Genomic DNA, 25,177 nt, shown 5'->3' on the forward strand with positions numbered 1-25,177 from the left:
TCATTACAACCCCAGTATACATTCACGCAGACATTATCTCAACATATCAGTTGATACTACATAAACTGAACAGTTCTTAGGCAGAAAGGTCATAAAGGGTGAAAGTAGAATACGAGACACCTAAGAGAAACAGGATTCACACTTATGGATGGATTGTTCATTTCCTGTAGAAATAACGCATATCTATATTCTCTTTCAACTTCTTGTCCACTCACATTGTACTCTAATCAGCAATTAGGAGTAGTTTATGGTTTAGTATAGGACAGTGTTTCCCAACTCCAGTCTTCATGCACACCCAATAGCTCATGTTCTCAGGATTTCGTTAATCATGCACAGGTGACAGTCTACTTGGCTGGGTCAGTAATTATCCCACCTGTTTCCACCAAGGAAAATCCCCAAAACATGAGCTGCTGGGGGTGCATGAGGACTGGAGTTGGGAAACACTGGTATAGGACAACAGGTTTTTCATAATACAACTTAAAAAGAAAATATATCAACTTTGACATGTAGTCTAATGACAAAGTTACCATCAGAATAGCACCTGTAGACTAAAGACAGAGGAGTCAGTCATTTTGAGGTCCTAGCCACTGTTTACAAGAAGGTAACCCAATTATTAACCAAGAACCAGAAGCCACATTGAGACAGTTACATCTTCCTGGTGAATTTCCACAAAACCGCTTCCTCCACTGCAAGTACACAATGGGTTTCCTGGCAGCCAATATTTAGAATTTCATACCATTTACTACAAAAAATAAATACATTGAAAAGGACCAACTTACAAAGTGAAATTATCTGTAACACAAGTTCCGTTATTATGCGACACTAGTTAATGATCCAACAACAAAACTACGAACATAACCTTAATTATTTAGCTGCTGTACAGGATCCTCCCCTCACCCATTGGGAAATACTTACGTTTTATTTACAACAGAAACTAATGATAACTATTGTCATTTACTTCTTGTTAAAGTCTGTGAAACAAGAATTGTAACAAGAGAACAATCTGCATGTACATACACATTGAATAAGAAAAAAAAAAGTTAAAATAAGTTCGCACATATTTACACAACCCTAAATGAAAAAAAAATATATAAGCAAAAATGCCAAACAACAACATAACTTTAGTCAATAGCACCCTAAAATGACGTAGCCATGACTGAGAAAGGGATGTAAATTTACACACTTGTCCATATAGCCATAGCAAAGCAACAATTTAAACAGTCTAACTACATTGGCAGGAATAGGCAAAGTGTCTTGTGCACAAATAAAATATAAAATGTACATTTGAGGTTTTTGACCTGAAATGTCACCTTCCAATAAATAACTGTGCATGTCAGTATGTGGAATGTGCGGCTCCAAGTCTTCTTCTACTGGAACTGTCCAGGCTCCACCAAATAATGGGTTTTTATTCAAACAGGTTGAACAAGAGTCTTGTTACATTCTTGTTGGCCCAAGGTACAACCTGATACTATAATGGTGTATTCCTTTAGATGCACTACATTCCGTGTGTCTGTAGACGTGCAACTGAAATAGTATTCAGTCACGGAAATGTTGCAATAAACTAGCAAAGTAAACCTTGTAATAAAATAATCACTTATTTTGATACTGCATTATTAACATATATAAAAACATTACAGATACACACCAGGTATGTATAGATAGACAAACTGTATGTATAGTCCATGAACTGGTCTGTAGATATTTACAGATTTTGATAACAAATAACAGAATTGTTGGACAATGTAACAACTTAAAGTTACAAAATAGCCAGATATTTTAACATGTTTAGACCATTTTATAATATGGTAATGGTTTAATAACTAGGTGGGGGTTTTATTGGGGGGCATTTTGTTTTTCTACACAGCAATAAATCGCATTCTACAAAAACTGAGCTGTGAGACATAAAAAAAAAGGTCAATTTACATGTATAAAAATATAGAATTTGTTAGTGAACACCTCATCAATGGATAAAGATTTTAAACTTTATAAATCTCTGTTAAGGAATCCACATAACGCGTGTCACCCATTCTGGCATTAGCATCCACAATTATCTTTAAAAAAAAATAAAAAAATCAATAATTCTAAGGAACGATGCTTTAATGTGATGAGGCCGCCTTGCTAGATATGTCCACCTGGCTGCCAAGAGTGTCACAGCTCTTCATAAATACACACATTTCTCCGGTGACAGCTTGAAGAGTTTGGAGCAGAGGTCTGAAATTCAATATGGTTCCAAGCAGTAAAAAAAAAAAAAAAGACTTGACTAGCTGCACGGAATCTCACATCATTATAGGTTCAGTTTCTTGAGCTGTTCATAGGTTATGAAGAACTGTAGTATGTTAAGGACTCAACCATTAGACCGGTGATTAAAAACATTGGCAATTAAGCAAACAATACCATAGGCTTTTTAGAGCCTCCGTTTGTGCCCTTTATAATCTTGGATGTTATTTTGTTATCCAGACAGTAAGTAATAAGTGGCCACACAGATGATGCCCAAACACCTGGATTTCTGTCCTCAGGTGGTCAAATTGAATGAGAACCTTATGATCACTATTGTTTTGGAGCCACACACTCTAATTGGGATTAGGAAGTTAGCTCAATCTGTTGCAGAGGCAACATTAGTATATGGGGATTGTGTGCTCAAATGAGCTGGGAAGCTGTGACTGAACATTTCTGTATAGATAAATCTGAAATAGCTAGTTATAATTGCAAAGTAAGTTTTACGGTCTAAATAGACCAAAATATAACAAGACAACTGTGATCAACCTATATAAAGGTTTTTTTCTGACTGATGTCTGTATGCATAATAAAAACCCTATCAAAATGCTGATATTTTAATTCATGTTCTTTTCTTTTTCCATTGTCCATTTATTAAAACATTCCCTGCCCGTCAGTTTATTCTCATTGTCTTACATTGAGCCCAATCACACAGGCACCACCTAGTTGTGTCCAGATGAAGTGTACTAAACCTAATAATTGGGATTCAGTAAGTCACAGGAGGCCTGGTTACCAATTAGCCAAACAAGTCTTTCTGGCAGGGGCCAAACCAGATGAAACTAAAATTACAACCACTCAAAAAAAAAAAAAAAAATACATTTAAAAAACTGTGAGCGATATTAGCTGATCACTCTATACACAGATTGTATTATATGCAACCATATTTTATGAATGCAGCCAAACTATTAGATTCACAGATTTCAAGTGAAAACTCAAAAAGCAACAAACCTAAAAGAGTAAAGACAAATATTTCCAGCACAAACAATGAAAAGGATACAATGATATTCCAGGGTCCCAGTCTCAACCAGTTTGGCCAAAACCCTTTGTACAAAGCAGAAAATCCTTCATTCTTCCAGGTCTGAAAAGAAATATCAGTGTTCATACACACAGAATCTTGTTTATTAACCTGCATGTAAGAATGCTACAAAGAACACAGTCGGTTTTGAAACAAATCAGAATGTTCTAGTCAAGTACAATTCAAAAAGGAAAACCATCTGAAATGTTTAACACCAACGGTTATAATGTACAAACTATTTTAGGTTTTGTTATATATAATTTATACCATCAAATCCTCAAAATAGCCGTTTTTGTAAAGCAATGTAAAGAAGTGATTGATAGAAGTAGAAATGATATACGCACCTGCAGTAAGCAGTCCAGGGTGCCCTTGTAGCTGGACCCATCACTTATTGACCTTTGGTTCATCATTCGCGTTCTCACAACATCAACTGGATTTGAAGCTAATGCTCCCGCCAATCCACACGTAAAGCTTGACCTAAGTGAAAGCAATGTCACAACACATTATAAATAAAAAAGGCAATATTGTTTTTGTGCTTAAAACACTGAAATTGTAACTACCATATCTCCGCTTGCTTTCTGTTTCATTATATGTCATTGTAAAGTTATCAATATATATTAAATTTGTCTCACTCATTGTACCGTACTACATACTACAGAATGGAGTTTCCATTTATTATCTAACAAAAATCTCAGAAGCTTAGCATACAGTGTTCAGAGCTAGATAATTGTGGGCGATCCTCACATGGGACACTTATGATGATGTGATGAGACCTGCCTGATTGGAGCCATACTAAGGATTTAGAACAGAATGTGTACACCGAATGTCAAATGAATGAACAGTTGGACCCCTGTCTGGCCCAGGGCCAGCAGCTCTTACCAAAGAACAATGTAGCTATCAAATAGGAGATTAAAACAAATGGCTACAAAGAAGGGCAAGCGGGTAAGATTGCCCCAATGCAGACAAAACCTTTAAATGAATCTATCACTATCATTCCCAGTATGCAATGATAAACGAAGATTAAAACCCTTGTGGACCTACAGAAAGTGCGTATAGACTGTGTCACCCATCAGTCCAGACAGGATCAGGTGCTTCTTGGTGATGTCATACACTGGTAACTCCACTCCCACCACGATAGCTGCTCTTTGTGCAGTGAGTGACACCCCCTGAAAAAAATTAAAATAAAAAAAAAAATTAGACATGACAGGTTAATCACACTATTTAATAAAAGTAAATGGCTCTCAGTAATCTTCTGGGGGGAGGCACAACAAGAAATGATAGTTACCTTCCACAACCCTCTTGTCCCTTCCTGTTGGTAAATACTGATGAAGTTTCCAATCATTCCTCCCTGGATCACACTGCCTTGTGCCTGCATCCTTATCTTGTTATCAGACAAAAGGACAGATTTAAGACCGTAGCTCTTTCTTACACTACAAACATACAAAACAACAATGTGCAACTATAGAAGCCTTGGAAAAATATATCCCTAAAACATATCAGTACAATTGTGTAAGCAAGAGTGACCATACAGGAATTTTATTTTTGTAAGAAATTACCAGCAGGAAGATTCATGTCATGACTATGTCCATTAAAAAGGCAACAATTTAATAATCATTAAAATATCACATTTAATAGCTTTCTTCAGATTAAATAAGCACAACAAAGCATACTTCTATTGACTATATTATCAAGCATGGCAAAGTTAATGGCAGAGACCAATTTCTGACACGACTGAATAATTACAACTATATCAAAGTCAGTACAAATTCCTCAATTTTATGGTCATAATATATGAAGCACATATTGAAGACTTTGTTTTCCTAGTACAGTGTTTATAGTAACAGAAATTATGGACATGCCCAATATAATATAACTCAAATCCTGTGAAATATGTTTATACACATTAAAAAAAAAAAATGAACATTTACATTTTGTCCCTCCCCCCTCATTTACATGAATAATATAACTAGTTGGGAACAGGACATTCTGGAAAGACTTATGTCAGAGTGATTATTTTAGGAGAACATAAAACCATGTTCTCAGATTGCAGCCAGACTGACGAGCCTCCGGACAGCTATTTCAGGAATATAAGCAGATGTTGAGCAACAAGTGTTTTGTACTAACATATACATGGATAGTGCATAGTGTTCCTGCTTGGGACTTCCTGAACTCCATGCCCTAGGACCAACACAGAATACAAGCAATAACTGCAAGAGTGATATCACGTCACACCACGTGTTTGCAGTGGCTGAATGATAAAGAGCATTCCACACATTGGTCACATGCTGAACTCAAACACAGCAAAGTCCTTCCAAATTTAGAACTAGAAAGTAAAGCAACCTTCCCAAATTTCAAAATCTGTGTTGTCACACTGCCCATGGTTCGGATTCTCTCCTGCATGATCACTGACACCCTTGCAATTGTGCGCCAATTAGCGGGGTTTTTAGGTCAGGAGCTGCTGGAGCTACAAAATTTAGTCATCCATCTTCTAGGATACCTCGAAGGCACAACCCACCATAGCTATTTTTAAGCACACAGCCGATTTCAAACATGCTCATTTAAATACATGTGTTAAGTTACAGCAAGTGAACACGTTTTAAAAAGAAAATCCAACTAATAAACACGATCTTACTCAAAACTTTACTATAAAAGGTATATTATAATGCAAGACAAATAACTACAGTAAAGGGGAGGCTATAGCAGGGACTCTCCAAAGTAGGTAAAATCCATTGTTCAGTGTTATCATTCAACTGCAGTATTCCCCTTTCCACTACACTGTGACAGCTATAAAGTTCCTCCCCCATAAGTGGATTATTGAGACATTTGAGCTTCCATCACATGCCATACATCTGTGTACAAAACAAACCTACACCATACTTGCCAACTTTTCCTTTTTGGCTTCAGGGAGATCCGGGGTTAAGTGTGAGGAGTGCGGGGGCAGGGCTTGATGAATCACATCATTTTGGCCCCACCCCCTAAATGGTTGTCACAATTTTGGCCAATTACAGGAGGGGGCTAAGATGACGCGATATTTGCATCATTAAGCCCTCCCGCCACTTATCTTTTGCCGGGGCAAGAACCGGGAGGTTGCCCTGCTCTCCCAGGTGGTCTCCCAGAAATGCGGGAGTCTCCCGGACATTCCAGAAGAGTAGGCAACTATGCGTTAAAGAGAAGCAGCTAACGAATCTCTAGAGACTGAAGTGTCTTTTACATTTCTGTCTCAATTACTGAAGTCATGCTTTCTTACCTGTCAGTCTTTGATTAAATCTTGGACTCCATGAAAATGGCCACCTCCATAGGCATCAATACATGGACATAGGACACAATTTCTGAACTGTGTCATCATGCCACAGATGGCGAAGCCAACCACGTCTTGTACTGGCTCAGCATCAGGGAGAATGCCAGACTCTTCAGGGAGTGAGGGAGATCACCCCTATTTCAGGGAGTCTCCCTGACATTCAGGGAGACTTGGCAAGTATGACCTACACAATACATTGCAGTACAACATATCTGAAAAGCTGTCACTCAAGTTATGCCTGCTTAGTCAGTAAATAACCTTCCTCAAGAGGTCAACTGCTGCAGAGGAGTGAAAGAAAGCATGGTGGCTATATTTACTGAAGTATAAACACTCCAGTTATTATATGTATATTGTTCAGCCAAATAATAGACAACCTAATATATTAATGTAAAATACAGGCTTTACTTACTCTTCCCCTGTCAATCTCGCTTTCAAAATTGTCATTTTAGAGTCTATTTTATAAATCTGGGGATCTCAACCTGTTTGAAAAATCTATTGGGATTTCCTGGGACTCATCCTAGGGCCCTGAGACCACCACAATTAGCAGTTATGATGAAATAATCATTACAATTAACAATAATAAATGTTGTGCCTATGGTAAGTGTGGGGTAGCACAGTGACATTAGAATGTCCTCAGTGGTGAAAGGGTTACAAACCAATGAGTCATGGCTAAATTAAATTAACCAGATCAGAGCCAGTGCCACTGTACGTAGACAACATGTTTACTGGAACTTGGGGCTCTAATTTTGTTTTATTTGCACCTCCCCTTTTGTATGTCTGTCTCAGCATTGTGGACATTTGTCCTGTCTTCTCACACTTCATGTCTCAGTCTAACTTTACACCTCATTTCTATCCCCCCCACCGTCTCTATCATTCACCTCCACTACTCACTTCCCCCTTGTGACCCTTACAACTTTTCCTCTTGTGCTTCATCTTCTCCCATCTCCCCATTCGTCTATGGCACCGGTGTCTGTGCAGAACAGGGCAAAATCTCTGTCACTGAATACCAGTCTCTTTGCTATCTTCTATGCAAGCACTGGCGCCAAGTTGCAGCTCTCTTCAGAGGTGGTCAGGAGACTGACCCTCAGGGTCAGAAAGTGACTAGTCCATGCCACCGAGTAACAGTCTATACGCAGTCCCCTAACCTCCCCCACAGAGTGTGCAGGGAATATGGCTTCACTGGTGCTTCAGTCATTATGGTTCATTTTACTTTCGTTATAGCTTTTGAAAAGACACAACTACAATTAAAAAAAAAACAAAAAACACCACCACACATAACAGAGGCACGGCGAGCCTGGTGGCTCCTTCTACATGTTCCGCCCCAGGTCCAGTCAAACTGTGCCTCAAACCATCACTAGCTGAAACGCTGAAGTCTATATAAAACAGATTTGTCCCTTCTCTGGTGTTATTACACATTTACTGAAGCCGAGAAAAAATAAATAAATTAAAAATATGGAAAACAAATAGACACTTTTTATAGTGTTCCTTTATATATTTCTCTAATGTGCATATTTATATAATATGGATAAGAGGCTGCTGGATATCCTGAGGTTAAGATGACACTATTCAATGCACCTGGGTCACAAAATCTGACATACAAAACAAAAAATAAATAATCAGAAAGTGATCCTGAGGTCTGGGCTTGTGCGCACCCCTTGTGATCATGGAGGTAGAAAACGAAAAAACAAAGACAAAGAAAAGCCAACTCCAATAATGAACCACAAAAAAAGGAACTTTGTGGACAAGAAAGATAAATCAGGACCTGAATACAATAGCTTGGAACATGGTGGGAGGACATATTCACACAACTCCTTTAGCTTGTTGGTAGCCTCAGCAGACTGATACACAAACAAATGTCTCTGCATTCTCCTCTACGAGCAAATAAAATAATCAATGTTAGAAATCTTTGCAACAGTGCTTGGTGACACTAAGTATCCCAACCTTCATGGCCTAGATACTACAAGACACTTCTGCACTAAATCATAGCACCCCCATCAGTTTGTGTTCAGCGTTTCCCTAGAACTCATTTAGAACATTGGTTCTTATGGTTTAGTGCACATTTTGCACCTCAATGTAATTAGCCACTTATGTCCTGATTCATCAACTGACCCAACTCTGTGCATGCTCATAAATAGATTTTTGTGCCAGTGAGCACAATCTGCCTACATTTTGAAAATGGGAATGGGGGAGGGAAGGGCGGGTGCACATAGACATTGTACAGAAAGTGTGTGCTGAGGTAGACAGCTCTCACAATCGTCTGATTCAAGCTCTGGCCATCTCTCAGGTACGTATTTTTTAGCCGTATCACTTGCACCAGTTACAGGGCAGCTGTAAGTGATGGCGGTCATGTGTGTGGGTTAGAACATGCGTTTGCGAGTAGGAGAAAATGCCAGAATGCATTTTATGTACAGTACACATTAGGAACATCCTGATTTACGTATTTTGTGTAAAAAGAAAATACTATAATTATTGTTAAAAATATATTTTAAAAAAATTAGGTGGGGGGATTTTAAGAGTTAATGTATTTAATAGATATTGGGTTTTCTTGGCATGTATTCTGATAGGACTTGCTATTGCACACATTTATGTGCGTATCCTGCAGTATGTTCTGTCAGTCTGCATACAGCAAGTAACTTATAGCTAGAGAATACTTTTACCCTAGAAGCGGACCTAGAATTTTATTTTAGGAGAGGGCGATTTGTGCCTCTCCCCCTTTTTTTCTTAATAGAAGCATGGGGCTTCCAGTGGCAACTCACTATACCGATGGTCCCCGTGGCTGACAGGTAAGCAGATAATGCAGCTTGGCCGTGCCGATTGTGTTAAAACATAATAAGCACGGCCAGACAGGATTCTCTGCCTGTCTGTCAGCCGCCAGGATCATCAGTATAGTGAACTGCCACTGCTGCTGGGGGGGGCGATTGCCAGGATCGCCACCCCCCTAGCAGCAGTGGCAGTGATCGCGCTCCCCCCCCCCCCCACCACCACTCTGGATCCGCCACTGTTATACCCAGATTCAAATGGAAACGTTTCTTGATATCCGCTTGTACATGAATATGGGCAAATAATTTATGCTTGATTTTAAAAAAAATGAAAAAGATGAATCAGGCCCTTCATGTAAGTTCTGCTCCTATACAAGGTCAGTAATTTAGCCCCTGTGTGCATGTCTAAAAAGAATTCCAGCCTACTCTTGGTTCACCTGAGCACAAGCAATAGAGAACTCTACCTTTAATCATTCTCTTCATCCAAGATCATTTTATATACATTTTCCTTCAGTGTGACAAGATAATATATCCAATGCAATGACCTGAGTTAACACAGCAGCCCTGTAGTGTTATTCCACAAAAATAATAAAAAAAATAACCCACCCAAAACACTGCCTGGTAAGATAGTGTCTTCCGAAGGTGGAATGTCCCTTTAAAGAAATGGCTATAACATGACCTGCTGGTTGTATGTGAAGAAAGGGTTAAGAAACCGTGCTCTCGTTTCAAATCTCTAAATGTTAACTAGCAAGTAGTCTGTGTTTCAACTCATATCAAGCAACAATTATTACATGGGTGATTTCAGCAGTGCCATTATTCCATTGGGAAATGACAGAGTGCTGAGAACAGTGCTTCCACCCTGGAAAAATCAGTGTTTTATTTTTACCATTTACCCATATAAAATCTTGTCAATCAGTAACAGACACTGCACAATGTGCCAGATGGGTACTTGTCCTGGAGGTCTACCGTCACATATTCCAATATAGTAAATAAAGGGTGTGGGCCTGAACTCCAGATAAAGCACATTACTGAACTAGACTTTAAATATTAAGAACAAATCACAATTTGATAAATCCTTTTTTTTTTTTAAAAAAAACACTTTTACTACAGATGCATTACATATACATTACATACATTGATATCACGCAAATACTTTATCTAATATCTGGGGGAGATTCCATTGCCGGTGATGTGTATATCACGCTGTGCACACTGCCAGTAATTAAGGTAGAAATTTACGCTCATTTTCTCTCGCACCTCTGTCAAATCTCTGCCTTTGTGTAATATAATAAACAAATATGTGAATGCTTTTCCCGTTTGAAATCTAGCATTCTTCCTTTATAATAAATAAAAAATTTAATACTACAGTTGGGACGCATAAGAAAAATGCTCTTCATCACATAAAGACACTTCAACTCGTCACAACTGTCAAGTCCTTAAATTTGCCCCATGGAGCAAGCTTAGTACATTACCTTCAGAACATCTGTGGGGTTGGCGATGCATGAAGAAACTACTCCAGACAAGACACCACAAAATACATTAAGGACCAATGTCTCATCTATGGAAGAGAGAACAGCAATACATTCAAATATGAATAATAGTGATTTATGGATATATTAAATAGCAACAAACAAAGTATTATAGGACAGGAAATGTGGCAAAGCCTTATAGGCCTAGGGCAGCACAACTGCAGAGGTTTTATCACCTTCCCATATTGTATTATCCCACATCCATGCCCACCACCATAAACACATTAAGATTGTACAATAGATTTTATAATGCACACGAGATATGAATGAAATTAGGACCATAACCATGCATAGCTCTGCAGTGATTGGAGCAGAGAAGGGATGGGCAAAATTACATGCGAGATAGTCTATATAATGAGAATGCATTTATCTCTTACTTTTCTCCCTCAGCCTCAATGGTGTGTGCCGTTTTAATTTGTCAATATCACTGCATGTGTGGACAGAATGGCTACCTCGGAGTTCCAGGTGCTCCTAGACAATCCAGTCTTGTAACACCTACTAGTCTCTGCATCTACCTCCCCCTTTCTTAAAATAATCCTGTTGGCCAGGTTCTAGTATTACATGTTAAACTTTGTCTCTCTGTGCAGCCAATCGGAATGCAGAGAATGGGGAAATGGAGCAGTATCATGTATTTATAGTGTCTATAACACCCTCTATCCACAAGGTGGTCTCCTTTGCCCATCCATATGGCACCTCTCAAGAGGCAGATTTATAAATGCTAAAAAAAAAAAAAAAAGCAGATTGTAGTTAAACGCGGCAGTAACTGCAGTACACTGGAGGTGGTAAGGTTATTTCTCTGTCCAGCTCCAATATAATATTTCTGACTACAAAAAAACCAACAAGAACCACAGAACATTGTATATTACTTTATAAAAACATTACTTGCCTGTAATATATATATATACTGTTCTTAATATGAACTGAATTGTGTGCCTCTATTTCACATATATTTTACCCGTTTCAGTTGTCTTATGTTGTGCACTTGTACTTTGACCATATTCAGACTCCTAGTTATATGGTACATTGGCTCTCTGCTAAGCATAACACTGATAGGTACAATTTCAGAAAATTTCTAGGCAACAGCATCATACACACCTTCTGGGCGATCAACAAATAACCTCTTCAAGCTATGATAAGTGCCAATTTTAATAGTGCCATATGATGCCTGGCGAAGCATTGCTGGTGCAATCCTGCATATTTGTGAAGAAATAAAAAGTGCATATCAAATTAGAAAAATGATGAATTTGCACTGCAAAAAATAGGAATAGAATATCATTTCAGACACGTTATAGTGACTAGGCATATATTATGTCAGTTTATCATATTAAATATACATACACGGAAAAACAAAAGGAAGCATCTAAAAAAAAAAAAGTTTACTAATATTAGGCTCTCGCACATACAAATACTCTGAATATAATGCAGTATAATAAATTGGCTTATCTGTAGCTAGTGTCAAACGCTCAAATTAGTAGCTGCATATTTAGATGTACTTTGGTGAATAGTGAGGAAGAGGAACATGGAGAAAGACAAAGTGCCACAATGAGTGCGATCCCATTAAAAACAAAACCTCTATTCTCCACATATTGGCAAACAAATAGTAGCGACTTATCACTCAGATGATTAGTGGTGGGAATCCCAGTCTTAGCCGATTGGTGGAATAGTTTCCTCCGCTGCTCCACATAATTCCTTTTCACCGGCTAATGTAGTCACTACAGAGTTTGTTTCTCAGATGCACTGTTAGACCACTACCCAATACTTTACATCACCACCCACCCAGATGAGGGAAACTATTACTACACTTTATAGACAACTCCTTAGGTTTCCTTGTTTTCACTGATCTAAAAAACACCAGAGAAGTACAGGTGTCTGGGATGTAGCGATTCTAACAGAAGGGAGAACTGGTGGAGCCTGGTGAATGGCACTATATAGAGATTGCATCTTTGCATTACTTTTGAATGTATAACCATTTATGAATCATTGCAAGGTATAGGAGACAAAATACATAAAAATTATTCAGAAGAGATGATTTGGAACGTTTTCTTACAAAAAAAAAAAAAAAGCAAACCATAAAAATCTCCATGCATTGTTTGCCCACGTTCATAGTTCTGTTTATTTTGCCAGGAAACATCATGTTTGACAATACTACGACCTGGAAGATGTGTCAGAAAATGTATGATAACATATGCGGAGCCATGGCTGGAAGTTACAGTTAGATTGTCCAAATAGAATGAAAAAAAAATATCAAATACCAGATCGATTCAGACACTGACCCCAGCCTGGAGATTTAGGTGAAAGGTCAGTTTGGTGTCTGGATGTTGTTCAGACTATTTTGTAAGCAGTGCAAACATGAGACGTGGTATGAATGAGAGCATGTGTCCTGCTAATACACCTGCAGCTTCTCCATTCACAGCAAAGCATTGTATTTAGAAAGACATTTTTCATATATACTGTTTACAATACAAAATTCAATATGTGATGCTTTGTACGTGCATAAAATGTAGTCGTCGTCGTCGTCCCCCATCTCTGATATATGAGCCATTATATTTCAGAAAAAGATAATATGTCAGCCATGGGCAAGGATTATATATAATCTTTAACTAGAATTTAAGCATTTCTTTTTGGTACAATTTGTCACCTATTTTTCCCCATCAGGCTATATATATATATATATATATATATATATTAAGATTCTGGATGTTAGATGAGTTTTTAGCTCCAGTTAAGCTCATGTAAACATAAAACCTCATTGTAGCAAATGAGACAAATATATACAAACATGCATTTAAGTTGCATTTTTTGAGCGCTTGTTTCATTTCAGTGCATCAGACGCATGTCACTGGTGAAAAGACTTAATTCCAATGAATGAGTAAATTGTGAGCGCAATAAGATGCTTATAGGGAGCGTTTACATATGCTTACATAAGCATGAGATAAAACAGGACGGTTTGACCTAAACAAGATTAACACTTTAAAAAAATGCAGATTGAACACATTTGCAGATCCACATTAAATAGGCAGATGCATTCTGGTTTATATGCTGTAAAGACATTGCAAACACCAATGTGTACAGCACATTGTAAATACAGCCAAGAGTGGATTATACTACTTACCCAGAATACAGTGCGGTCAAACCTTCTTCTCTGCATATTCTAGCAAGTGCATGGAGCATTCCTCGGTAGCGGATTTCTTTGTATTTTGCATCATTAGCCTGACCCTGCACCTGAAGACGTGTCTTCGTCAAGTCTATAGGAAAAGTGCCTTTGGAGGAATGGTAAAAAATAAAATATTCCTTATAGACTGCATGCAAACATAACAAATGCAAATTTTTACAGGCATCTTTCAACTTAATTGTCCAACCATTGGATGTCACAAGTGACCATTCTAAATGATCAAAATCCAATTAACACTGAAGTCAGAAAAGAAAAATAAATTGGCCAATGACTCCTACTGGCACAAATGTACTGTCATTGAGCAACCACAAGTAGTAGCATTTGCAATGCAAACTAGTAATTTGAGTCTTAACAAGTGCACACTTGTAGTCAAATTTCTCAGAGATTATCATTTTGTAACCTGCAAATTGGCTGAATATAATCAATCGCTACTCGCACTACATGATTTACTAGATCAATTGTACACACAGCTCTTGATCAAAACTGCAATATTACATGAAAATATTAACAATGCATATCAGTCCTTACATACATAACATTTGTTAACCGGAATGCAGGACTAGTTTAAATGTACAATAATTACTTTTTCATTTATCTGTGACAATAAAAAAAGAGAAAGGGACATCTGATATTACTGATACTTTACACGTGACCCCATTTCTTATTTAAAAAAAGAAAGAGAAGATGTATGCATTTTTTTAAACAAACTGCTGGAGCAGTACAGAAGCCATTTTCACATACTATTAAATGAAAATATGTTGATGGGAAAAGCCAACTTTAAACTGTCAAGTGAGGGAATGTCAACATCATGAAAAAAATGGCAATGAATGAAAACAAAACGGATGCGAATATAAAAAGGTTTTACAATCATTTCTCGAAGGTACAAATCTGCACTACATACACCAGGGGTGGGCAAACCAGTCCTCAAGGGCCATAAACAGTTCATGTTTTTAGGATTTCTGTCTGTAGAAACAGCTGGGATAATTACTGACCCAGCCAAATAGATTAACTCAGCTGTGCATGATTAAAGAAATCCTAAAAACATGAACTGTTTATGGCCCTTGAGGACTGGTTTGCCCACCCCTGACATACACAGTAGCTAAACATTTGTGTTCATTTACTATCCTAGAAAGTACCTGGTTGTTATTGTTTTAGCGCAGATTAGCACACAAGACCAGTGTAAGTAATATTCAAAAACAATCTAACCTGTCTCTGCATGATAGTTCAGTGGAAGTAATGAGGAAATAGTTGTAGAGACAATAGCCACTTCCATAATGGGAATGTAACATTATACCACAGGAGGTGAAAATACAAATGAAGTCGATCGCTATGGTACCTTATCAAACTATAACAGAAGTCTCGAAGACAACCTCTCAGGGACTTGAAAAATCACTGGTGCGACAGATGCTGAATAATGTTGATCCAAAACAAACTGTAAGCTCACAAGTTCATATTTCCCTACAAGACAGATTGTTCTGCACATCCACCACGTAGAATGATGCCACGCTAATCATCAGCCCTAGCAAGGGCAGGATTATGGGGCGTCCCAGCTGTTCTTGTCACCAAGATTTCCCTATTTCTGTTTAGCACACAAACATTAAAATTTGTATCTTATCGCAGAGAGGTTTAACAGAGAACGTTGCCCTGTAAAAAGGCGTATGCATTAGGTCTTTACAAGCAGTATAAGGTCATGTAATCCGTTTTTCTTCATATAGTCAGTCCAGTATTTCTGGAGAATGTTTCTAGATACCTGGGGGTAGAAGTGCTATTGCAGATAGTGTCAGAGAGCCTTATGTAGCCAGGGCCATCAATGAACTTTTCAGACTAGTTTTCACTGCTACTTTTACCTATTTCTGACCAAAAATAAATCTCAATGCAACTTTTATAAAGGTCAGCCATTGCTCACTATTTTCACTGTTCATATTCTATAATAAGTACTGTTTAACATTTTGGTTTTGCCATAGAACCTACATGACAATGCCCCAACAAGTACTTTGTAACATGAAAAAGATATAGGGAACACAGCATTAGTCTTCTACAAGTCACATATCAATTTCACTGTTCAAAATACATCCTGTATACATGCAATTTATTTTATGCTATGAAATATTTTTGTGACATGTTTGAAATAGAAGGTAAGCTATGTAGTGATGCATCAAACGGACAAATAACATAATATATTACATCAATGAATTATAAAAATCAATCATGTTCACATTTTATGCAAATCAAGAAGTGGAACTATTAAAGCCAATGCAAGATCTGGAAGGCCAGTAAGTTCTCTGGTAGAACTGCTTGTATCTGGTCAGAGAAGGCAGGACCCACATATCACTGCAAAGGAGCTGCAGAAAGGATAAGCTTGCAGTGGAGTAGTAGTTCACATGTCTATAACACAGTGGTGTTTACTCAAAATTTATAAGAGATGTCAAGAAAAAATAATAATAATAGCGGGTTAATAGGTTAACCGAGGATGAATAACTGAGCATTATGCATATTAATCAAATTTGAACCAATAAATATAAAAGTCTCTAAAATAACCATTAAAAAAATACCTTCAATATAAATTAAAAATGTATGGATGAGTTAGTTCACTTACCAACAAGATATTCATTTAATTGATTTTACTATGAGAATTAGAAGCTAGATAAGTTCTGTAGAGTAATAAATATAGGGCCTTATGTAGAGATTGATGCATTTTATGTCAAAATATAAATCAGTGCTAGCTCATCCAGCACAGAACTACATTCCCCCCCCCTCACCTGTACTGACAGCATTAGAGCTGTTCCTACACCAGTGGTAGCATGTATGTGGGGTAATAAGGAGTCAATTGATGATAAATATTTTTAAATTTTTTTTGCTGGTGCACAAATGGTCCCAGCAAGCCCTTGCACAACTATAAGTGTGATGCACTTGTAGATCTACAAGCCTCCAGCCCTGCTGGGCCCTATAGTGCACCAGTAAAAAAAAACAAAAAAACAAAGGCTTGGCGAGTGTTTATTAACATGCTGTGGGCGTCTATTTATTTATTACAGTTACAGTACTGGCCCCATTGAGCCCTGGATACCAAGGCATGCTCGCACTTGTGGCTCTACAGATGTTTTCTCGCTCCCCATAATAGACTGGGCAGCATAGAGGTGACTTCCGATTAGCCAAGCTGGCAAAAAAGGACAGGCTTTATTAAATTACCTCAAATGTGTCAGACCTATATGTCAAACAAACACACAACTTACCACATTCAGCCGTAATTGAAGCCAGACCTCCATATATAAATGGCTTCCAGTTAAGGGCAGACATGTTCAATTCTGAGGTCTCAATTTTGCCTGCAAGACATACATTTTCAGCCACATTACAGAAAATATTAGACCTTAGTGGTTTGTGTGGATCTGTGCACTAAATATGGTTTCAAATTATTATATTTTTAAGACTTCTTTACCAACATGCAAATAGAAATGAAAAAAAAACCAAAAAAAAACAAATAAGAACATTCTACTGGGGCTAAGACTATTTTAATTCAACATTTTAATTTTGCAGGTATATGAAATTTCAATACTGTAGCCATGGTGACATACACAAGGACATTTAAACCAAACGCTTTTTTGTTTTTCTTATTTAAAAGAACCACAAACCGCTTTAAAGCAGATAGTTGAAAAAAAAATAATGTAATTGAATGGATCTGTACACACAATTGCTGATATTCATCATCATCATTTATTTATATAGCGCCAACATATTCCGTAGCGCTTTACAATTGGGGACAAACATAATAAACTAATAAACAAACTGGGTAAAACAGACAAAGAGGTGAGAAGGCCCTGCTCGCAAGCTTACAATCTATGGGATATTCACTTTACATGAATTACAATAGTGCAGAGTTAATGCTCAGTATTTAGTACACTCTGTTCAAAGGAGTGTTTGAGAACATACTTTGAATACTCTGTACAAGATGATCTTTAGAAGTCAAGACTGTTTAAGGGCATCTACCCACAGGTGTTAATACTGTATAGGGCTAATATTTTGACATCAATACCACAAATTTATATATATATTTTTTCTGAAAAGAAAAATAATCTATATAACTGCAGAGACAAATTTGGGACACAAAAAAATTAATTAATAAACAAAAACAGGGAAAGGGGAGAATGTTTTCCTACATTGTTAATTAATCAAGGAACAACATTTTCATATAGCTTCGACATGACATTTTGAAATACACAGATAGTTTTGGGTCAATAATTGTGCCTCTTTTGAGCATCTTTCTGCTAGAGTTAATTTATAATTTGTACTGCACTATGGTATTTAACCTTCCCAGACCCCTATATGTGTGGCTTTTGTTTGCTCTCCCCATGTTTATGCGAGTTTCCTCCCACAGTCCAAAAACATACTAACATGTTAATTTACTGCGGCTGACAAAATTAATAGTGTGTGTGTGTATTTAACCGCCAAGCTTTAATAGGGCAGGGAATGATGTATGGTTTGTCATTCAACAAATAGTCTCTGTACAGCACTGAGTATTTGGTGTAATTGCTATATAAATAAATGATAATCAAAATAATACAAGGCCATCAACAAAACTTCACCACACCTAAGTTCTGCATCTCTAATCCAAACTCATTACCTGCTCCCATTCTAGGTTACTGGACTTTTTCCGTGCTGCACCCACTTTGTGGAATTCCCTCCCTCAGACAACAATACTTTCCTCTAATCTTCAAGAGTTATCTGAAAACCCACCTCTTCAGGCTAGCTCAGTGGTTCCCAAACTTTTGCAGTTCGCAGCACCCTTAGAGTCTCCACAATTTTTCAAGGCACCCCTCCAAAATTGCCCGTCACGCTGTGTCCCCCAACACTGCCCCTGTCACGCTGTGTCCCCCAACACTGCCCCTGTCACTCCTCTGCCGCGCGCCAGCCATAGGAAAAAAAGAAAGACAAAAACTTACCAATCTGCCGGGCGCCGGGACCCTGCAGCCTCCTCTCTCCCGCAGCAGCTGTCACTGAATATCGACGTCAGTGACAGCTGCTGCGGGAGAGAGGAGGCTGCAGGGTCCCGGCGGATTGGTAAGTTTTGTCTTCTTTCTTTTTGCTATGTCTGGCCCGCGGCAAGCCAATGACAGCACCGCGGCGCACACTTTGGGAACCGCCGGGCTAGCTTATAAAAATCCTCAACCACCCTCTTATCCTCCTTAGGGTACACTATTACAACCCTTTACACAGTTCACACAAGACAACAACCCCCTGAGCAACATTGCTGTGTGACTGGAACAGATAGCCCATTACACACTTTTACCTTTGCAGTCTGGCTGGACCAATATGCTACATGTAGCACTTACCCTCATGTATCAAACTCCCATTATCACATAAATTGTAAGCAGGTTCCTCTAACCTCTCTGTCTGCATTAACCAGTATTGTTTTATTACGATGTTTGTTCCCAACTGTTAATAGCTAGGGAACATGCTGGCGCTATATAGATAAATGTTAATAACAATAAATATTGACAACATATTTAAGAACATTTGTTATTCTTTTTCCTTATCTCATAAAGTTATTGGTTTTCCCTGAAATGTATGGTGACATAACAATGACCATTAATACAAAGAGAAGAATAGATTTTAAAGCAACTCACTCGACCAATTAGCCGGTTCACTGATGAACAGAATAGTTTATACATAACAAGAGCATATAAAACAAGATATTTCAGTACTGACTCATTCCTCTTTGAAAAAAAGAACCAAGTGGGTCCCAAAACACATCACAATAAGAAGATATTTTGTGGGGTTTCAATTAACATTTATTAATTTTTGAAAACACACTGTATTTTTAACAATGTTTAACAAGGTCTTAATTTACAATAGAAGCCAAAGAAGCACTGTGTGCATTTATCTACACCAGTGGCAAACGGCTGTCTATTGTAGATAATAGTATACTGAAACAATCACTGGTAGAAGCCACCTCTTGTCTCTACACCTAGCATACTTATAACTACTGACTGATGTATGGCATCTGTTCTCAATAGTCACTTATATTGATACTTATATTATTTATGGGTTTACGGTGCTGTTTCACTGTTCTGCAAATATTGTTTTTTTCTGTCAAAGCGAGTATTTTTTAATGCATTTCACCAGTCTATAACGAGTTTGCAGCAGACATAGGGGTATATTTACTAAACTGCGGGTTTGAAAAATAGGGAATGTGGCCTATAGCAACCAATCGGATTCTAGTTATCATTTTAGTGCAGTCTAAAAAAATTGCAGATTCTTATTGGTTGCTATATGCAAAATTTCCACATTTTCAAATCCGCAGTTTAATAAATATACCCCATAATATACTGATGACAAGAAGTGCAACATAAAAAAAATATTACGCATTTCTGGATAGATAATAGCCACATGTCTACTTGGAGTCTATCTTGTCCTGAATTACTAATATTAATACTGACTACAGCGGCGGTTCCCAAAGTGTGCGCCGCGGCTCCCAGGGGTGCCGCGGCGCTGTCACTGGGGTGCCGCGGGCCAGCCCTAGAGAAAAGAAAGCAAACAGAAACACTTACCAATCCGCGCGGTGCTAGGACCCAGCAGCCTCCTCTCTCCCGCAGCTGTCACTGAATATCGACATCAGTGACAGCTGCGCGAGAGAGGAGGCTGCTGGGTCTTAGCGCCGCGCGGATTGGTAAGTGTTTCTGTTTGCTTTCTTTTTTTCTATAGCTGGCGCCTGGCGCGGGGCAGGAGAGGAGGGGGACAGGGGGCAGAGGAGGAGGGGGACAGGGGGCAGAGTGCCTGGATGCAGAGGGGGCAGAGTGCCTGGATGCAGAGGGGGCAGAGTGCCTGGATGCAGAGGGGGCAGAGTGCCTGGATGCAGAGGGGGCAGAGTGCCTGGATGCAGAGGGGGCAGAGTGCCTGGATGCAGAGGGGGCAGAGTGCCTGGATGCAGAGGGGGCAGAGTGCCTGGATGCAGAGGGGGCAGAGTGCCTGGATGCAGAGGGGGCAGAGTGCCTGGATGCAGAGGGGGCAGAGTGCCTGGATGCAGAGGGGGCAGAGTGCCTGGATGCAGAGGGGGCAGAGTGCCTGGATGCAGAGGGGGCAGAGTGCCTGGATGCAGAGGGGGCAGAGTGCCTGGATGCAGAGGGGGCAGAGTGCCTGGATGCAGAGGGGGCAGAGTGTCTGGATGCAGAGGGGGCAGAGTGTCTGGATGCAGAGGGGGCATTTTTGCATACAACTAAATAAGTATTTCTGTCGTGACCTAAATACTTATTACAATTTTTTGACCCAACTACTTCTAAAACAGGACTGCTCGGTAATTATTTTGGAGGGGTGCCTTGAAAAAATTTGGAGACCCTAAGGGTGCCGCGAACTGCAAATGTTTGGGAACCACTGGACTACAGTATTTCATCCACTATTACATATCCTGTGTCTCACCTTCTTGCTTCTGTGTGCGTGCAAGAATAAAATGTAATTGATACAGAGTTTGTTTATATGCCTTCCTAAAAGCATAAGCACAAACTATTAAGGGACTTAATTGCAATAGGCAACTTGAACTTCTATGTAAATAGGCCAAGCAACACCCTGCAGGTACATTCTGTTCAGGAAACAAAACTCCCAGCAACCTAAATGAATTAATGATCCGAATTCGTCCTTACACAAAAAGAACAGTATAATAAAATCAACACATTTCAACTTCATGTAGCACAACTCATCTGCACAACAGACCAGCAAAAATTATATTTCTCCACATATCAAACTGGGAGTAACAAAGTTAAAATAATTCATGCCAGATGATGGCTCTCCAAATATAAGTGAGATTATATAAATAAATAGGACAGATACCCATACTTCTCAAGAGGAAAGCTACCATCTGTAACTAAATCTCACAACCAGACAAAATATATGCTTTACCACAAAATATAGTTTTAACATTTGCCATTATTTAATATAAAAGCACATTAACATTTAAAAATTTTGTCCACGCTTTACAGGCTCACAAACTACTTGTATTTCCACTTTTATAGAATATTGTAGACTATCTGTAGACTTTCAAGTAAAATTTAGTAAAATATTTTTTTTAGCTCAGACAGGTGTAAAATGTCTGCCATAGACACACACACAAGGATATTATATATAATATCACAATTTGTGTGCATAAGTGTTAGAAAAGCATGCCAATTGCATTTTACACATAAATAATGTGCTTACAAAAATGTATGATCCTATGTATTTAAAACAAATGTTGGAATGAGCAGCAGCAGATTGAGGAATATGGGAGATTTAGATGAAGTTATTTCAAAATACACTAAATTGCTGGGGATCAGCTGACACAGGCACTAAGTGGAATGCCACAGCCCTTCAGCAAGGTCAGGAAGGAAATGTAGCCAGGGTTCTGCTTAAATTACTTATCTGTCCTCTGGGATCAGCCCATCGTGGTCAAACTGGTTTTAATGGTGGAAGAGGAAAGAATCCTCAACAGTCAAATGTTCCCTTATATGGGACACAACAGTGTCCTACAACAGTCAGTGTGCTTGCAAAGCCTTCATTAGCAGAATCTCAACTTCAATCAATTTCACTAAAACAGTGAGAAATGCTAAATAGATTCCCAAGGTAAGAATGATGTGCAGTAGACCAAGAACTCTTTAGTTTAATCATTTGCAGCAATATTTAAAAATCCCCTAAACATAATATAGTCCCACTTTCAATGGTGCACTTAAAGCTGACAGAATAATGCCATCTACAGACCAACCATATTACATGGACTATTAAACCAACAGCAAGAAAGCATCAAAAAAGAAGCACATTTATTCAGCAGTTTTAATTAGGGACTAAGCACATAATGCACTTGTTTGTACATACAATGCGTTCATGTTATTTACAGTCTTGCCTCATTTAGCCATTCAAATTAATGTCTGACAGATGGTGCCAGATATAGGACAGAAAATCAATTTGCAAGTTGACAGAACCTTTACACTTATCATACGGGCTATTCTTACGGACACTAAAGCAGAGCTACCAACTGTCTGCGAGGTTCACTTCATAATATCAGAATATAATTCGTGTTTAAAACGGTCCATATATATATTACAGATGCTCTGGGGGAAGGTGGTCTTGTAGGAATAGGACATTACCATGCTCTTGTTAGTGGCATCTCTGATGGGCAGGCCGCCAGGAGCCACCGTATATCATGCTGGAGTATGACAAGTGGGAGGACTCAACTGTGCTGCGCTACGACGTATGCTGGCGCTACAACATTAACAGACACCTATACACCGTGCAGGAGACCGGCACACAGCGGTCCCCCTCACCCGCCGGGGTCACCAGACACCTCACACTGCGGCCCCTGGGATACAACTAGTCCCAGCATCGCCACGTGACACAAGGGCGCCCTTCCAGCCCCGCGCCCGCTCCGGTGACGGGGAATACAAGGGGGGAACTGCGTAATATAGCGTCTGGCGCTCATTGGGTCCCTGCGCCCCCCTCATGCACATACCTTCTGTGTGCGGAATCCGGACTCCAGGCCTGACCGATGATCTACCCGCACTGCAATAAAGACGTTTCCTCTGTGTACTGGAGACTCTGAGGATATGTCCACGCCCACAGTCTTGGCCGCTCCTCCCACCACAGCTTGTACCACGCCCATAACAAACCTGCACCACGCCTACCACTGCCAGTACATCGCCTACACAAGCGAACCAGAGACCAGTCTGCTGCGTGACTAGCTCCACCCACACGCCGGTCGAGAAGTGATATGATTGGATGACGGAGCGGGGAACGGCTGTAAAGTACACGTGAATGGAGAATGAACAATATGGTGGGCGGAGTCTTGTAGATTTGTGGGCGGAGACTGTGGATCAGAACTTACATAATCCTCAATATCTCTGTACTATGTATAGAACGTCTGGTGCCTCAGGAGCGGCTCGTGCACAATTACACAGTGGTAAACGGATAGTGTCACTAGATGACATAGTTCTAGTAGAGAGACCGATGTAAGTTTAGCACAGAATGTAAAATGCAAAATTATAGCAGTTGACATCTACACAGCGCCAGGGCGTAGCTGCAGCGTTGTTATCTGAGGAAGACATTCAAGGTCTCTGTAACCTTATCCCTTCACTGCTTGTCCACATGCTCAGAGTTGCTAAGAGCCGCCTAAACACGCAGCATGCTCCTGGAGTACAGTGTTTATGGATTTTCTTCGTCCTTACTCCAAGACAAGGATGAGTAACCCGTGGCTCTATGGGGGGACTACAAGTCCCACCATGCCAACCTTAGCAGGGAGAGCCGATGATTGTCCTAGAGTTAAAGAACTTCACTTTATATGTAGAAAAAATATTTCTTCAGTGTGGATGTAAAATATCTATATCAGAGCTGTATTAAGCATCAGGGAAAGAAGATGGGAGACAGGCATTAAAATGCATAGTGTTGATTCCCCCCCCATATGTAAAACCACCTTTGTGTTACCTTACACCATACTTAGAAACCATGAAATAAAGACACGGACACCGACTTAAGTTTGGAAATAAAAAGGTCCTTTTATTTTGTTATTAATTTTTATTTTTATTTTTATTTTATTTTTATTTTATTTTCTATAAACTATTTTATTTATTTTTATTTTCTTTTATTATTTTATTTCTATCAAAATCTATCAAAATTTCTATCAACAATTTCTATCAACAATTTGGACCTTTTTTATATAGGTGGCGAAGAGCAGGGCAGCCAGCTAAACCAACATAAACCAATATTGTGGAAGATCGTCTCTTTTCCACCAACCTGGTTTAAAACCTTATCTATTGGCCGGTACTATCGACTATAAATTAACTCAATACCCTCTGGACTCAAAACTGGTCAAACCCTTTCAAGGCAAAACCTGATACTCCTTACTAGAGCATCAACGAGTCTGATAACGACGAGGGAACCAAGGCTACATTGCCCACTTACGTACCGTATGTTTAACAACCATCTGACTGCCATGCTCTCCCACCACTAACCTTCGTTCCTCGTGACAAGAAGTAAACCTGATATACTTAATACAGGGCGGGTGGGTGGGTATCCGGATCCAGGAAACAGGAAGCTCTCCCTCCTCTGCTGCTGGATATATTCTTTCCACAACCACTCCCACCTTGTTCCAATTGGCTGATTCCGTCCCAGGCTTAACCC

General features: G+C 39.1%; 1 protein-coding gene and 1 long non-coding RNA gene across 3 annotated transcripts; both read right to left on the reverse strand.

The window, feature by feature from the left end:
* Positions 1 to 42: 42 nt before the first annotated feature.
* On the reverse strand, positions 43 to 23,617 carry SLC25A30 (solute carrier family 25 member 30). Of its 2 annotated transcripts, XM_075199732.1 has the most exons (10): positions 23,514 to 23,617; positions 17,278 to 17,367; positions 13,988 to 14,135; positions 11,971 to 12,065; positions 10,819 to 10,904; positions 4,575 to 4,670; positions 4,331 to 4,455; positions 3,634 to 3,766; positions 3,272 to 3,352; positions 43 to 2,326 (listed from the first exon to the last, which is right to left on the reverse strand). In XM_075199732.1, exons 2-10 carry the CDS (start codon positions 17,339 to 17,341, stop codon positions 2,285 to 2,287), a joined length of 870 nt encoding a protein of 289 aa, XP_075055833.1. In that variant the 5' UTR covers positions 17,342 to 17,367; positions 23,514 to 23,617; the 3' UTR covers positions 43 to 2,284. The 2 variants fall into 2 exon arrangements, with proteins under 2 accessions (XP_075055833.1, XP_075055832.1); XM_075199731.1 differs by lacking the exon at positions 4,575 to 4,670 and having other exon boundaries at positions 23,514 to 23,592.
* Positions 6,099 to 9,544, reverse strand: LOC142141342 (uncharacterized). The gene is made up of 3 exons (XR_012688650.1): positions 7,733 to 9,544; positions 6,772 to 6,917; positions 6,099 to 6,155 (listed from the first exon to the last, which is right to left on the reverse strand). It is a non-coding gene; the product is annotated as an uncharacterized LOC142141342 (long non-coding RNA).
* Positions 23,618 to 25,177: the final 1,560 nt, after the last annotated feature.

The sequence above is a fragment of the Mixophyes fleayi genome, chromosome 2, assembly GCF_038048845.1.
Source record: "Mixophyes fleayi isolate aMixFle1 chromosome 2, aMixFle1.hap1, whole genome shotgun sequence".
NCBI classification, from domain to species: Eukaryota; Metazoa; Chordata; class Amphibia; order Anura; family Limnodynastidae; genus Mixophyes; species Mixophyes fleayi.